This window comes from Artibeus jamaicensis, unplaced genomic scaffold (assembly GCF_021234435.1).
Source record: "Artibeus jamaicensis isolate MK-2021 breed Jamaican fruit bat unplaced genomic scaffold, CSHL_Jam_final contig_471, whole genome shotgun sequence".
Classification (NCBI taxonomy): Eukaryota; Metazoa; Chordata; class Mammalia; order Chiroptera; family Phyllostomidae; genus Artibeus; species Artibeus jamaicensis.
This window is the reverse complement of record NW_026521850.1, coordinates 2,075,137-2,091,078: the sequence shown is the minus strand read 5'-3', so window position 1 is coordinate 2,091,078 and position 15,942 is coordinate 2,075,137. Positions and strand designations below refer to the sequence as shown.

The 15,942-nt window shown below is 66.8% G+C and overlaps 1 protein-coding gene across 1 annotated transcript in view; it reads right to left on the bottom strand.

The window, feature by feature from the left end:
• NOTCH1 (notch receptor 1) overlaps window positions 1-15,942 on the bottom strand; it is a 40,146-nt gene that overhangs the window by 9,300 nt on the left and 14,904 nt on the right. The window contains exons 3-24 of the mRNA XM_037127657.2: window positions 13,658-13,920; window positions 12,853-13,191; window positions 10,930-11,052; window positions 10,169-10,402; window positions 9,700-9,855; window positions 9,325-9,510; window positions 9,034-9,147; window positions 8,504-8,617; window positions 7,999-8,232; window positions 7,809-7,919; window positions 7,062-7,254; window positions 6,716-6,861; window positions 6,464-6,577; window positions 4,883-5,002; window positions 4,486-4,638; window positions 3,852-4,080; window positions 3,019-3,220; window positions 2,326-2,479; window positions 2,047-2,231; window positions 1,397-1,529; window positions 840-1,097; window positions 645-757 (exon numbers count right to left, since the gene is read on the bottom strand). Of these exons, the coding sequence (XP_036983552.2) occupies window positions 645-757; window positions 840-1,097; window positions 1,397-1,529; window positions 2,047-2,231; window positions 2,326-2,479; window positions 3,019-3,220; window positions 3,852-4,080; window positions 4,486-4,638; window positions 4,883-5,002; window positions 6,464-6,577; window positions 6,716-6,861; window positions 7,062-7,254; window positions 7,809-7,919; window positions 7,999-8,232; window positions 8,504-8,617; window positions 9,034-9,147; window positions 9,325-9,510; window positions 9,700-9,855; window positions 10,169-10,402; window positions 10,930-11,052; window positions 12,853-13,191; window positions 13,658-13,920 (3,874 nt within the window). The remainder of the gene's footprint in view (window positions 1-644; window positions 758-839; window positions 1,098-1,396; window positions 1,530-2,046; window positions 2,232-2,325; window positions 2,480-3,018; window positions 3,221-3,851; window positions 4,081-4,485; window positions 4,639-4,882; window positions 5,003-6,463; window positions 6,578-6,715; window positions 6,862-7,061; window positions 7,255-7,808; window positions 7,920-7,998; window positions 8,233-8,503; window positions 8,618-9,033; window positions 9,148-9,324; window positions 9,511-9,699; window positions 9,856-10,168; window positions 10,403-10,929; window positions 11,053-12,852; window positions 13,192-13,657; window positions 13,921-15,942) is intronic.

Here is a 15,942-nt window from a genome sequence, read left to right as displayed (position 1 = left end):
CAGCGGGGGGGGGGGCCCAGGGGACTCAGAACAGGCTGGTTCCCAGAAAACAGGGACCCGACAAAGGCCCCACCCGGGGGAGGGGCTGGCAGCCTTTCCCCAGGCAGTGAGCCCTTTGAAGTCACATCCTCTGAACCTAACGAAGCTCCGAAGCTCCAGGTGGAAAAGGAGGGAGGGCGGAGCACAGGGTGTTTTCAGGGCACTGACAGATTCCACATGATACTGTGACATTGGACACGCCACAGTGTGCGTTGCCAGAACCCGAAGAACGCAGCACAGCACCCGCAGCGGCCCCGACACTCTGGGAAACACTGTGGACCTGACTTAGTAACAATGTGTCGATGTCAGCACATCAATAGTAATGCCGTCAATAGTAACAAAGGACCACAGGGAGGCAAGGTGCTAATAACGGGAACTGGGACTGTGGCGGGTGGGGGGATGCAGCAACTCTACTTCCTGCCCTGTTTTCCTAAAACGGCTCTAAAAACGACATTTGTGGACACAAAGACAACCTCTGGAGGCACAGGGATGGGGCAACCCTCCGGCAGGCCTGTGTGCAGGGCCAGGCCAGCCATGTCGCTAGGGTTCAGCTGCCGCCCGCCGCCCAGGGAGCCCTCCCACCCCGGCCCCACAGCTGCACCTACCGCCGGGCATCTGCAGATGAACCCGCGGACGGTGTTGGAGGCCACAGCGCAGGTGCCGCCATTCTTGCAGGGCTTCCCTTTGCAGCCATTGACGACCGACTCGCAGCGGCGCCCTGGGGACCAGAGTGGGCGTGAGGCTTGCCGGGCCGTGCCCCAGGCCGCACCCCCCCTCCCCGCCAGGCCCGCTGCACCCACCGGTGTGGCCGGGGCGACACTCGCAGTGGAAGTCGTTGACACGCTGCACGCAGTTCTGGGTGCCGCGGGCGTCGCAGGGGTTGGACAGACATTCGTTGACATCACCCTCGCAGCGCTCGCCCACAAAGCCGGGCAGGCAGGTGCAGCTGTAGCCGCCCACCTGGTCCACGCAGGTGCCGTTGTTGAAGCACTTGGGGCCTCGGGATATGGGGTCGATGGGGGGGTTGCAATCGTCCATGTTGATCTCGCAGTGCACCCCTGCAGGGGCCCAGTAGTATCAGGGACCTGCGCTGGCCGAACGCTGACCCCTGCTCCCCCCCAGGCACCCCTGGACCAGTGGTGAGGACAGGGACCGCACGGACACTTAGGAGATACAGGAGACTAGCAGGGGCTGGCTGCTGTGTGCCCAGGGCCTGGCCAGGCTTCCGCCAATGGCCCTGTGCCTGCCTTTCTCCCTCATGAGGTTCTGGCCAGGCCCAGGATGCCTCTGGCCGGTCATGGGGTGCCCGACTGCCCACTTTCTTCTGGATCCCAGCCCTGGGTGAGGCGACCCTTACCCTGTGTGCCCCGGGGACAGGAACACTTGTACATGTTGGTGAGGTCGATGCAGGTACCCCCGTTCTGGCATGGGTGGGACAGGCACTCGTTGACCTCCTCGGAGCAGTTCACCCCGTGGTAGCCGGCCGCACACTGCACAGGGAGACGGGCAAGGGGTGGGGACTGTGGCTCGGTGCCCAGCCGAAGCGTGGGCTGCCACGCCTGTGCTGACAGCGCCACACAAGCTGTCCTCTCGCCTAGTGAGGCCTGGGGCTCCCCATCGCTGGCTGACCCAGAGGGAGACCCTTGCTCAGCCACCCTGGGAAGGGCCACAGTAAGCTACAAGTCCCTGCCCACAGCAGGGGCCGGACCCTATCCCCTGGGACAGACATGGGGGTGGGTCTTGGGGTAGGTGTCAGATAAGCCCAAACGGAAGACCCTACAAGAAGAAAAACCCTGTCCAATTTCTGAGTGTATTCTTCCAGCCCCCCCACAACCGGACACCTCCTCCAAGCAGTCTTCCCCGACTACCCTGGCTCTCCCTTAATGGGACCGAAACGTGTCCACACCTGCCAGGCTTAGTCTTTCCCAGTGTGCCACCTCCTAGCCAGGCGCCCAGCATTTGGTGACACCACACACACACACGACCTCCCCCTGAACAGTCCCCCACCTCGCAGGAGTAGCCACCAGGGTAGTCGGTGCAGGTGGCCCCGTTCTGGCAGGGGCTGGGCGAGCACTCGTCCACCTGGTCCTCGCAGTAGCTGCCCGTGTAGCCCGGCTGGCAGCGGCAGTGGTGCGTGTTGCCAGCGTCCATGCACAGCCCCCCATTGCGGCACAGGTGGGTCACGTTGGTGTCTGCGGGGGACACGGGGCAGGGAGCATGAGGCCCGGGCCCCCCCGTCCTGGGACACGGCCGCCAGGGAAGCCCAGGCCCGGTCGCGCTGGTTACCTCGCTGCCGTGCGGCTGCCTCGCAGGACACGCTGGGGACGTCGCAGTAGAGGCCGGTCCAGCCACTGTGACACTCACAGCGGTACAGGACGTTGGTCTGCCAGCACTTGCCGCCGTTCTTGCAGGGCGAGGAGTCGCACCAGCGCACGAGGTTCTGGGGACGGAGGCTATGCTCACAGCCCGCCCGGGCCGTGCCGTCACGTGCCCCCGGGACACTCGCCCAACAGCCTCCCGCCTCTGCCCACTCGGGTGGACGCTGCGGCCGGGGGGCTCCCGCTGCTGGGAAGCAGCCCAGGGCCCCCAGCAAATCCAGACCACCTTTTCTGGAGAGCAGATCTTTTTTCAGAAGTAAACGATTTTGTTGGAGGTTTTTGTAACTGATGTTTCAGGAGCAACTCTCCCAGGAAGGCCCATCTTTGAGACTAGCGTACATTTTCTAGCAACACGCTGGCTTCTAGCAACCTTTCCCCGAACTCCCTAGCCTTTGCTCTCTCTCCCACATCCTCTGCCCCCGCCCTGGATGGCTGCCTGTCCGGCCCACACCCCCAGAAGCACGTGTCCAGGGCCACCCCTGCCCACCAAGCCTTGCTCTTCCCTACGCTGGGCCGACTGGGACAGGCCAGGGGGCTGGGAGGACTGGCCGCGGGCTGGGGTCCCACCGTGGCCACCTCCTGCCAGGAAGCTCCAGCTCACCTGGCAGTTGAGGCCGGTGTAGCCCAGCGGGCAGGTGCACTTGTAGGTGCCGTAGCTGTCCTGGCAGGTGCCGCCGTGCAGGCAGGGCCGTGAGTCGCACTCGTTGATATCGTGCTCACAGTAGCTGCCCGTGAAGCCAGGCGGACACAGGCAGGTGAAGGAGTTGATCCCATCCACGCAGGTGCCACCGTTGAAACAGGAGCTGGAGGCGGGCGGGCAGCAGGGGAGAGGGTGACTGGGGCCGCAGGACCGCGCCGGCCTCTCCTCTTCGGCTCAGACTGTGGCCAAAGGGGCCCGGCAGCCGCCACAGGCTAGAAGCAGCCCCCAACATGGGGCCGGGGCCTCTGCCTGTCCAACCACATCGCACCCCCTTGCCTCCGTCTTCCTCGTGAGTCACTCCAGGAGGAGCTTTCTCACACACACACACACACACACACACACACACACACACGTTAAGATAAAAACGAGAGAGTCGAGGACTTGTGGAGTTAGTGTGGAAGATCACCATGTCACCAAGCTGGGATGAAGACACTTAATGCTGAGCTTCCAGGCAGCCAAGGCAGAAAGGGAAACAAGATGGGTTACAAAGTTCTCCTCGTCTGAAAGAAGGCACACCAGCTCCTAAGCTACCAGGGTTCCTGGTTCCTCCTCAATTGACAATGGTTCTCTCAGGAGGAACACCACAACACAATGAACTACGTCTGATTCAACCTGGCCGGCTGAGTGTGACCACGGGGACACCTGCTTGGTGCACCAGGTCCAGACACTGTGCCCAGCCCACGTGGCCCGTCTCCCTCCCCACCCCAGCCTGGGCTGCCCGAAGCCCCACCCACCTCTCCGTACAGTCTGGCGTGTTGCTCTCACAGTGGATCCCACTGAAGCCGGCGGGGCAGGTGCACGTGTAGCTGGCCACGCAGTCGGTGCAGTTGGCGCCGTGGTGGCAGGGGTTGCTGGCACACTCGTTGATGTCCTCCTCGCAGAAGGCGCCCTGGAAGCCGGGCAGGCAGTCGCAGAAGGCCATGTTGATGCCATCTGTGCAGGAGCCGCCGTTGTGGCACGGGTCTGGGGAGGGAGGGAGGGAGGGTAGGCCTGAGGGGCAGGCGGGGGTGGGGGTTGAGGTGGCCCCTGGTGGTCGAGGTAAGGGCCACACGGGGCCAGGCTCTCTCGTCCGGGGAGAAGCTACTGGAGGCAGATCGGGAGATGTGGGATGGGTTTGAAGCTGGGCAGTGTCACTCTGGAGCCTTCTGGAACTACCCGGAAGCATGTCACTCGGTCCACACAAGGCCTGGAGTGATGCTGCATAAGCAGCTGCCATCCCCACAGCACTCCCTCGGCGCCTGGCCACGCCGGGGCGACAGGTGGTGTGACCAGGGCCACCCCTGCTCCCGCCACAGCCACGCCCATCCTCCCCTCCAACTCAGCAGGCTCCCTGCCCATCTCCCAGGGCACAGCTGGTCCGCCACTCACTCAGCTGGCAGTCGTCCACGTCCGTCTCGCAGTTGCGCCCCGTGTAGCCCGCCCGGCAGTGGCAGCGATAGCTGCCGTTCGTGTTCTGGCAGGAGGCGCCGTGGCGGCACGGGCTCGTCACGCACTCGTTGATGTCCACTTCGCAGGTCTGCCCTGGGGGCGGAGGAGCAGCAGTCACGTCCGCCCCCTCCAGGCCTCTCGCCGGTGCACCCAGGGGTGGGGCCTCCTCGGCCCAGCCAGAACTGACGGGCAAGGTCAGTGCCCGCTTCTGGAGCCCCTCCTCCTTGCAGGTGGCTCATTTCCAAAGACAGGGAGCTCACTACCTTCCACCCTGGAGCACCCGCCCCAGCCCCCCAGAACACGGCCCGACCCCGGTGGCAGGGAGCAGAGGCCTCACCCTGCCAGCCTGCGGGGCAGACGCAGGAGAAGCTCTCGTAGTCCTCCGACGCCTCACACTCGCCGCCATTCCTGCAGGGGCGGGAGGCGCACGGGGCCAGCACCACCTCACACGTGGCTCCTGAGGGAAGAGGGTCCAACCGTGAGACCCACAGTGCCCGCCGCCCTCCCGCTGCCAGAGCACACTGGGCTGGTCCCACACGGGGCCAGAGGGGCTGCACAGGGGCCCCGTGTGCGCTCCTGGCTGAGTCAGGACCTGAGCTGGGTGAGGGACACAAACCAGAGGAACGACTGGCTCCCCATGGGCTGCAGGGCTCAGGTGGGGACTCTCCCTGGCAATCAGGGCGGGCCGCCCCTCCACAGCCTCGCGGGGCCTGGGGGCTGTCACAGGCAGGAAGCGCCGCTCACAGGAGGCCACTGAGCAGAGGCAGTGACAACGGGAAATGAGCCACCCACTATCGGGGGTCATGCCCGCCTCAGCCCCGAGCACACACACACAGGGGACCCCCGGGCGGCGGCAGGCCCTGTGGGACAAGGTGGGGAGCCGGGCGGGAGCCCTGCGCACCCCGGGCGGCCCGTCTCCCTGAAAGCCCGGAGGAGCTTTCCTGTTTACGGCCTGTGGGGCCGACTCCCGAGGGCGCGAGGAAGCCTTATCGTCCTCGTGGCCCATTATCGGCCCGGCCTGCTGCTGCGATTTTCCAGGGCCTTTCTTTCTTTCGGTTTCCACGGTGACCTGGGCAGGCAGGAAACTCGCCAGAGTTTCCGACAATTGTGCGAAGGGAAGCAGGAAGCGGGCAGACGGGAAGGGAGTCAGCACAGGCCGGCTCCTCCCGGCCAGGCCCTCCGGCCTCTGATAGCAACCTGGCCGAGAGGGACCAGGGCACCTGGTGGCGGGGGCCCTGGGCGGCCCCCGGGGTCCTCCTTATTGAGTCAGGAGAGAAAATCCAGGTCCCTCGCTCTGGTCAAAGAAAACACTGCCCCGGCCCCGGGAGCTGCAGGCTCAGCCCCAGCAGAGCCAGGGACCCCAGTGGCGGTGGACTTTTGGTTTTTAATTCTTTGCCTATCTGTCCGGGTAGGGGACATTTCCTGTGATCCCCTGGGCCAGGGCAAGAACAGAAGCTGCGACGCCCAGGGAAACATCCCCGGCCTCTGCTCGGTGGGGACAGAGCCTCCTTGTTTCTCTACACAAAGAGGGCCTGCCGGCAAAAGAATCCCGCGCCGGCCTGCAGACAGGGAGGGCGGCCGGCCCCAGTGCCCGTGCTGGCGTGCGCCCAGACTGCGGGGGTGACAACCCGGCACAGACTCCGCCTCTGCAGCCGAGGGCTCTGCCTTCTCACCTCCCAGTGAAAGAGCTGGGGCTCGCTCCAACTGAAATGTTCTCTGGGCACTCTATTTTCTGTGCCCATGTGGCAATGACACCCGTGGAGTGAGGCCCACACGCAGCCAGCCTGTGGCTCCGAGGGTAGAGCAGAACCTTTGAGGATGGCTGCTGGGCCGCCCCGGAGAGCCACTGTGCACCCAGGCCCGGCAGGCCCGCCTCCCCTGCCCGCCCCCGCCCCCCGCCCACAGGCCCCGCCCCCACCTGTGTAGGGCAGCAGGCAGTTGCACTTGTACCCCGCCACGTCGTCAATGCAAGTGCCCTGGTTCAGACACGGGTTGGATGCGCACTCATTGATGTTGGTCTGGCAGTTGGGGCCTGAGCAGAGGGAGCAGCGGTCAGTGCCCGTCAGTCACCGTGTGCCGTGCCCGGTGCAGGGCGGAGGGCCTGTCCTGGCTCTGCCCACCCCGCCTGGAGGCCCCACCCTGAAGCCAGAGCCTTGTGTGGCCGGCTCACCGCTGAAGCCTTCCCGGCAGGTGCACACGTAGCCACTGGTCATGTCCTTGCAGGTGCCGCCATTGACACAGGGATTGGACTCACACTCGTTGTTGTTGATGTCACAGTTTGCCCCGCTCCACCCAGGGTCACAGTCACACTTGTACCTGCAGAGGTGACCGCACTGCAGGTCAGGGGTGGTCGAGATGTGCGGCCTGGGCCCTGCCCAGCTCCAGCCCCCTCCTACAGTCAGATGGCAGGGAGATGGAGTCCCCGACAGTGCCTGCCCCGCCCAGGACAGCGGCAGCGGTTTGGCTCCGGGGCAGTGCCCGGAAGGTCCCCTGCACCCTGTCCCCCCACCCCGTACCCATTGAGGCCGTCCCGGCAGGCTCCATGGATGCAGGGACTGCTGTCACACTCGTTGACCTCCGACAGGCACGTGGGGTCGTGGTAGCCCTCGGGGCAGCGGCAGGAGAAGCTGTTGACGCCGTCCTCGCAGGTGCCCCCGTTGTGACAGGGGCTGCTGGCGCACTCGTCGATGTTGATGTGGCACATGCTCCCTGGGGGGGAGGGGGGGGCTCAGCGCCTACACCAGGGCCCCCAGAATAGAACAAGGAGGAGGGCTCTCGGAGAGCAGGGTCTGGCCCAAGCCTCGGTTTCCCCCTCTGTTAAGCCAGGGGTGCTAACCGAGACCTCCACCCCGTCCTTCGAGGCATGAACTGGCCGAGCAGGCATTTTGCGGGACAGTGTCCAGGGCGTCGGTGCAGCCCCAGCCGGCCTGGCCCGGCCCAGTGCTGTGTGGGGTGAGCACCGCACTCACGAGTCTCCTCCCAGCAACCCTGGGGCCAAGCCCACACCACCCCTCTAACTGCAGGGCCCCCGAAACCCAGACAGCCAGGACATGCTCGGGGGCAGCGCTGCTCTGGACCCTGGCTCTGCTCTCGGCTGCCTGGTGTTGCCCAGAGCCCAGGACCCCCAAGGTCCCTGCCTCAGTCAGCCGACAGCGGGGCCCTGGGGACCCCGCTGACCGTGACCTCTGAGCACAGCCCGGGCCCGTGGTGAGGGGGCCCGGGAGGGACAGAGCCCCCTGGGGCCCGAGTACTGGGCGCCTCACCCGTGTAGCCCGGCTCGCACGCACACTCGTAGCCGTCAATCTTGTCCAGACACGTGCCCGCGTCACAGGGGCTGCTGGCGCAGTCGTCCAGGTTGATCTCACAGTTGGGTCCTGGGGGGTGGGGGACACCTGGGAGTCAGCTCCTGAGCCTGCCCCCAGCCCCGCCCCGCGCCGAGACCCGGTCAGGCACCTGTGGTCCCCTTGAGGCAGAGGCAGAGGTAGGCGTTGTCCCGGTCCTGGCAGGTGCCCCCGTGGCGGCAGGGCTGGCTGTGGCACTCGTTGATGTTGGTCTCGCAGTGGTGGCCCGTGTAGCCCGGCTGGCACAGGCAGGCGAAGGCGGCGACGCCATCCTGGCAGGACCCGTAGTGGCAGGGGTCGGGGTCACACTCATCGATGTCCACCTCACAGTGGGGTCCCGTGTAGCCTGCAGGGCGGGGCACGGGGCTCAGGCAGCTGCTCCCTGGCCACGAGTTTGGCCTTGGGACTCTGCACCAGGCAGACCCCGGTTGCTCACATCCCCGCAGGGACAGACCGGGGGTTTGTCTTTCACCGAGAGATGCCCACGCGGCCGGGCTCAGAGCTGAGCAGCACCCCCAGGCCCTGGGTTAGGGTCCCCGCCTCAGCTCCGACTGTCCCCTCCCCTGGACCCTGCGGACCTGCCCCCCTCGGTCCCGGGCAGCGGGCTGGCGCCTCACCCTCCGAGCACACGCAGCTGTAGGTGTTGGGTCCGTCCAGACACTTGGCCCCATTCCTGCAGGGCGTGCTTGCACACTCGTCCACGTCGTACTGGCACAGGTTCCCGGTGAAGCCTGGGGGCCGGCAGAGGGGCGGCTGTCAGCCGAGATGGCGGGCACCACAGCCCGGTGGCCAAGCCCCAGCCGGCCCGGACCAGCAGTGCCCGAGATGGGCTTCCCCAGCGTGTGCTTTGGCGGGGGCTTGGCGGGCAGACGCAGCCCCCCAGGGGCTCCAACACAGCCGGGAGCCCTCAGGGAGCCAGGCGGGGGTCCCTCTGCCCAAACCTCTCAGGAGTCTGGGGCACGCACCCCCTCCTTAGGGCGCCCCAGCAGCAGGAAGGAGAGTCTCCGGGCCCTGGGCTTCGCCAACCCAGAGGAGCACACCCAGCAAGATGAGGGGCCAGCCCCCTGCCTGGCCTGGACACACCCCAGCACTCCCGAGGCCGGGACCAGCCACGGGGAGTGTCGGGGCCCGGGGGATGGCCCCGCACCTGGGGGGCACTCGCACAGGAACTGGTTGATCTTGTCCAGGCAGCGGCCGTTCTGCAGGCAGGGGCTGCTGGCGCACTCGTCCTTGTTCACCTCGCAATACACGCCCTCGTAGCCTGCAGCGGGGGCAGGGGCCGGTTCGGTCTGGGCCCAGAAAGCCCCCTTCCCGCTTTCCACACCGGGTTCGCGGCCAGCCGCCCAGGGCCAACCAGGGCCGACCCACCCCCACTGCTCCTGCTTCCCCCTGGCTGGGCCCCCCTCGGTGGCCTTGGGCCCCCCGCTGGCCCGCGCACCGGGCATGCAGATGCACTGGAACTCCCCGATCTGGTCCAGGCAGGTGGCATCGTTCTGACAGGGGTTGGAGACACACTCGTTGACGTCGATCTCGCAGCGCGGGCCGGTGTAGCCAGGCAGGCACCGGCACTGGAAGGAGCCCAGCGTGTTGATGCACTTGCCCTTGTGCTCACAGGGGTTGGCGCCTGGCGGGGGTGGGGGGGCCGCATGGTGAGGGGCTGCTCTGGCCTCAGACGCTCTGGGGCCTCCCCACCCCAATTCAACCGGGGACGGGTCAGACGCTCCCCCAACAGACGAGGGACCTTCTGAGGGCGGACTCCATCCCCACCGGACCCCTCGGCCCTGAGCCCCAGCGCGCCCCGCCCGCAGCTCACCCAGCGCGCACTCGTCCACGTCCTGGCTGCAGGCCGGGCCCGTGTACCCCGAGGGGCAGGTGCAGATGGCCTTGCCGTTCACGGGGTTGGTGTCACAGTTGGAGCCCTCGTTGCAGGGGTTGCTGATGCAGGCGTCTTTGAGGTGGCACAGCAGACCTGGGCGGAGCGTCGGCCATCAGTGGGCGGCCCAGCTCCTGCAGAGGCCCCAGGAGGGGCCCCCAGTGGGTCCCTGCCGTGTGTCCCAGGTCCGTGGGCTGATTCCAGGAGCCAGAGTGCCACCCAGCCCGGCCCCAGGCCGCCCCTGCCCTCTTCACTCCAGAGCGGCCCCTTCAGGTCATCATCCCCGGGGGCCCTAAAGAGCCAGCCTGTGTGTTGGAGCAAGATCACGTGTGCCTGCCCGGCCATGGGGACCCCCGGTCAAGGGCAGCGACCCCCGTCAGGCCTGCCCCCAGGGCCACCCGGCCCTCACCGGTGCGGCCGTGGGGACACTCGCAGTAGAAGGAGGCCACGCGGTCGTGGCAGGTGGCGCCGTTGAAGCAGGCGGCGCTGGCGCAGTCGTCGATGTTCTCGCTGCAGTCCTCGCCGGTCCAGCCGTTGACGCACACGCAGTTGTAGCCGCCCAGGGTGTTGTGGCAGGTGCCGCCGTTCTGGCAGGCGTTGGGGATGAGGTGGCACTCGTCCATGTCCTGGGTGCAGTACTGCCCTGTAGGGGCAGTGGAGCCCTCAGCCCCGGGCCGGGACCCTGGCTCCTGCCCGAGCCCGGCCCACCTCCACCAGGAAGCCTTCCCGGGAAGACTCCTCGATCACCAATCCGAATCCCGTTTTCCCTGCTCCCTCAGCACCGAGGGCACTTCTGTCTCCCTGCTCTGACTGTGTGCACACGGGCATACTGGGGTCCACATGGGCTCCTCACCCCCACCGGACAGCGAGCCCCGATGGCAGGGCTCGCACCCGATGGCCAGCATCCCTCTGTCCTACCCAGCAGGCTGGGCTCAAACCTGGGCACTTGTTTCTGGCCCAGGGCTGCCTGGGCCCAGGCCGCAAATGGCCCAGGTCTGTGCTGACCACTGGCGTGGGGCCCGAGATGCTGGCTGTGGGCAGAAGGGCTGCCCCTGGTGGCACCGCCGGTGCTGGCCCAGAGGAGGCTCTCGAGGCCCTGGCTTCCCTCAGGGAAAACAGCACGGTGCGGGGGGGTGGAGTCCCCCCTCGGCTGCTCCCCCAGGTACGTGCCTGTCCACTCGGGCGGGCAGCGGCAGTTGTAGGTGTTCACGCCGTCCACACAGGTGCCCCCGTTCTGGCAGCTGTTTCCCGGACAGTCATCTACGTTCTCTTCGCAGTTCTGGCCGGTGAAGCCTACGGAAGGAGGGCCAGGGGCCCGGTCAGCCCTCACCCTGCAGTGCCGCTGCCCTTGGGGTCCTCAGGGACCGAGCCCCGCTCCCTGCCCTCCCCACTCCTGAAACCAAGCAGCACGTTTCTCTCCGAGGAACCATTTGGTAAAGGGCACTGGACAGACGGACAGGTGCACACGGGCTCTGGGGGTCTGCCGCAGAAGCCCTTCTGTGGCTCAGCGCTCCCAGTGGTTGACGGGTCAGGGCAGGGCCCGAGGGCCAGGCACTGCGTGGGGGAGTGCTCAGCCATGGATGTGCCACCTCACTGGAGTTGCATGGGGCCACGGGACCAGGCTGGCAGTCCTGGGGGAGTGCCAGCCGAAGCCCTCCCCTCCCAGCTCCTCCCCCAGCCCCGGGCCAGTGAGCTATTAATCCACTCAGCCCTCGCTGGTCCAAGGACCAGCCCACAGAGAGGTGTGCCTGGCAATAGTCAGACCACAGGCAGTTACTAATTAACGTCCCTCAGTCCCTCCCGGTGCCTTTGAACACTCCCCTGCCCTTGGGGACACAGCCCCTCCCCTGAACCCCCCTCAGCTGCCCTGGAGCAAAATCAGCTGGCCAGGATGTAAACGCCACAATGTAAATCAGAGTGGTTTGGGGAGCGCCCCAAATCAGAGCCCAGAGCCTGTGCGCCATTTCCCCTGACTCTGGGGAGCCCTGCACCTTGGAGGATCCCCTTGTCCAGCGAGTGGGGCTAGAGGGCTGGGCTCATCCCCGCCCCCAGGTCGGGCCAGCACTGAGGTCTCAGGCTCAAGGTCACACAGCCACCTAGGCGGCATTTGAACTGAGGGCCTGAGGCGGGCCTGGCCAGAGGGCACAGCCCTCAGCTCCCCAGAGACTGACTGGCTAGTGGCCAGCAGCTAGGGAGGGCAGGTGGCGAGGGGGGAACCCAGGGACACTCAAGAAGGGCACGCGCCCGGCCTCTGCACGCACAGGCAGCACCGCGGCCACGGGGCCTGGGGTGCGGCAGCCTCGAGAGCACTTCCTCTTCGTGGGGCTGGGCCAGGCTGGCGGTGTGGGGGCCGGGGCACCCCCCAGGCCACCCGCAGGTCAGCCGGTGCTGTGCCCCCCAGCACCCACACTCCACCCACTCCTCCCTCATCCCCACTCCCCTGCTGTGGTCTCGCCTCCCCACCGTGCTGTGCCACTGACAGACAGACCACGAGGTTTCGGACCTCCTCGGCGTCATTATTTTTAGGCCACCAGCAACAAAACTGAGTCAAACAAAAACTAGGATGGAAAGACCAGTGCGAACAACCAGTGAAGGGGGGCTGCTGGCGAGATGGAGTGGGGGAGGGGCCCTGCTGCTGTTGCATGGACCGGAAGAAGGGAAGGGCCACCCCCGGGGGAAGTGACGGTGCCAGCCAGGCAGCCCCACCCCCCGGAAGCAGGGGAAGCCCCGGGCTTGGGGGGGGGGGCTCCCTACCAGGGCGAGGCTACTGCAGCCTGCAGGTGCGTCCCCGGGGGCCCCCATGAGGGTCACTCACAGTGGCCCTGCCTGCTGCCCCAGGAGGCCCAGGGCCCCACCTCACTCAAGGGCCCTGGCACAGGGGAGGGGTACTGGGCGTCGTGGGCCCGCAGTGCAGTCAGCAGATGCTGCCCCGGTCAGCAATGGGCAGCTGGGGACTGGGGTGACAGCCGGACCCCACACAGGCCGCCTCCCAATGCCCCTGATTCCAGACCTGCCCCTATTCCGTACACCCAACGCCGCCTTCTAATTTGCAGTCAGGGGCGCACCCCCCGCCCCAAGGCCGGCGGGCAGTACCTGGCAGGCAGGTGCACTCGTGGGTGGTGTCCCCTGTGGGGCGGCAGGTGCCCCCGTTCTGGCACGGGGAGGGGCTGCAGGGCACGTAGGGCAGCTCGCAGTGGGGGCCGGTGTGGGTGGCGCGGCAGGCACAGTGGTAGGAGCCGACCTCGTTGTAGCAGGTGCCGCCGTTGCGGCAGGGCCCGGGGTTTTGGCCGCACTCGTTCACGTCCTGCCGGCAGGTGGGGCCGTGGAAGCCGACCGGGCAGCGGCAGATGTAGGTGGCCTCGAAGGGCAGACACTGGCCACCGTTGGCACAGGGGTTGGAGGCACACGGGTCAGCTTGCTGGCACATCTTCCCTGGTGGGCGAGCGGGGCGAGAGGGTCACACTGGCAGGGCGGCCCCTGGCACCCTCTACTTAGTCCTCGGGGCCCCGCCACACAGCGCAGCTGTCTCTCTACAGGCCAGGTACTTCCCAGAGGCTGAGTCACGCAGGTGCAACGGGGCCCGTCTGCCTGCAGAACTCCCAGAAACTTCTATCTGGCACCGCGGCTCCTGACGGAGGACCACTGTGCCCCTAGGGGGCGGAAGGCAGGGAAGTGGAAACCCCACAGCCAGGGCTGGAACAGGCCTCTAGGGGGGCGGCTCGGAGCTATTTCTAGATCACAGACCTCAGAGGCCCAGGACCCCCCCCACCCTCAGCCACAGAAAACGGGCATCTGCCAGCACGTCCCACAGCCGGGGCAGGGCCAGGGCCAGCCACCCCCAGGAGGGCCGTGCGTCCCAACAGGAGTCCTCAGGGCCCCAGCCCCACTGCACCCTCACCTGACCAGCCCGGGGGGCAGAGGCACTTGTAGTCTGTGAGCGTCAGCAGGTCACAGGTGCCGCCGTTGCGGCAGGGGCTGGAGAGGCAGGGGTTGTCTCGGGGCGTCAGGCAGAGGGGCCCGGAGAAGCCCAGGCGGCAGCGGCAGGTGTAGTCCACGGCACCACCACGGTCCACGGTGTGGCACGTCCCGCCGTTCTTGCAGGGGGCGCTGAGGCAGGGGCTGTGCGCCTGGCATCGCTGGCCCGCGAAGGCGTGGCTGCAGCTGTGGCAGACACAGCAGAGGGGTCAGTTCCACCGGCTGTCCCGCCACTCGGCACCGCGTCTACTCCTGGGCGGCGCCAGCAGCTGCCGGCTTCACTCGGTGCTGCAGGCACAGCAGGGGGGCTGCCAGGGCTCTGCCAGGGGCAGCGGGCGGGTTCTGGGTCCACGGGGTGACTGCACAGTGTCGTGAGTGAGCCCAAATGCCACTGAACTGGACACGCTCAAGTAGTGAGTTTTATAGTAAGTGAATTTCACCTCTACGCAAAAAAATTCTGTTAATTAGGGGAATGGGCCAGAGACCAGCACATTCGGCAGGACCCGACTTAGACTTCCAAACCAGCCAGCCTCCAGGAAGGGGGCGACAAATTCCCGCCACTGCCACTGGATGGGGTGGGGGTGGGGCAGGAGCACTCTGCGAGACCCTGCCTCCTTCCCCTCTAGCTTTTCTACCATGAGTATGCCACACGTGACGGGGCACTGCTCCCGTCAAGGGCTGTCCCCAACGGGGACCTCGTGGGGCCACGGCTGGTGCCCCACCCCCACCCGCGTACAGCACCCAGCTGGTCCTTTCCAAACAAGTCTCCTCGGAAGTCCAGGAACCACCCAGTTTACAGCTGGAGAAACCGAGGTGCCGGAACAAGGGCGTCCTTCCTGGGCTCCAGGGGCCGGGTGGGCTGAGGGCGGCCACACATGCAGGTCTGTGCCCCCGCCCCCCTGAACACACTGGGCAGGTACATCAGGAGCAGGTGAGCTGAGAGCTTCCCTTTCCCAGTCAGTGCAGGACCCCCCTTGGCCACCTGTCGGCCCAGCCCCTGCGGGAAAGCTCAGCAGAGGCCCTGGGACCAGCCAGGCATTGCTCTTCCCAGGCACAAAGCCTCTGAGGCAGAACGTGCCTGCCTGAGGGGGCCAGGGAGGGAGGCCCCCGAGCTGCACCCGCAGCCCTGGGCGCTGGGTGGGCGGGGCCTCACTCAGGGGCAGGAGCTGGTGGGGCACCTGGGGGTCCCCCGGACGAACAGGGGCTCGGCTCTGCCCCTGGCATAGCGCCTAAAGCTGTGGCCACGTAGATGCCTGAGGTCCAGTCTTCACTCCCTCCCCTGCCGCCCTCATCCCTCACGAGCAGGGTGACCCCAGGAGGATCCCCACCCTCGAGGGGTGACGGGGGTGGTCTGGGGGGGCCGGGGTCTGAGCGTTTCTCAGCAACTGGACTGTCCCCGTGTCCCTGCGGCCTGGGAGGCATCTGTCCCCCTGAGGCTTTTTTATCTGTGGCTGCAGCTTGGGCTTGGGAAAGGCGGACCCAAAATGGCCACTCGGGCCCACCATCTGTTGCCAGAAGCCAAAAGTCTCAAACCAATTGGCTTAAAGAAAACAAGCTGCCCCCCCGCCCCGCCAGGGAGGCCTGGAGAGCTGACTCAGGCCTGGGCCAGGGGGGCTCCTCCTGTCGGGCACAGACCAGGGAGCTGGGTGCTCAGGCACCCAGCACTGGGGCTCCCTTGACGCCACACACCCCCCCGCCCCGGGTCTGGGGAAGGCGGCTCCACCCCGCCCGTGGATCCAGTTACCGGCCGCCTGGTGCTGGCCTGAGCTCACTGGGAACCAAGCAGTTGGGCTGAGTGGGGTGGGGGGGTGGCAGCACCTCCCCCACCCCACTCAATGCCCTCCATTGTCAGGCAGGAGCTGGCTACCACTCCCGCCAGAGAAAAGGCTCCTTTTCTTCCCCAGCGGCAGACGGGGCGGGCGGGCGGTGGGTGCCGGACCAAGGGCAGGCTCACCAAAGCCATGGGAGGCTGCCGTCCGCACCCCCCCACTCTCTGCGCCCCTGCCCTACTTTGTGTGAGCTGGGCCCCCTCACTGGTGCTGGGGGACCCCTGCCGCTACAGCCCCCCTCCCCATCAGCTCCCTAACGTGTCGGGACACCCAAATGGACCAGAAAGCCACGCCCAGATAGGCACTCTGAGCCCACCAGCCCTGGGGCAGTCTTCCAGTGAATGTGTCCCCCCGTCCTCCCACCCCCCGACCATGCAGC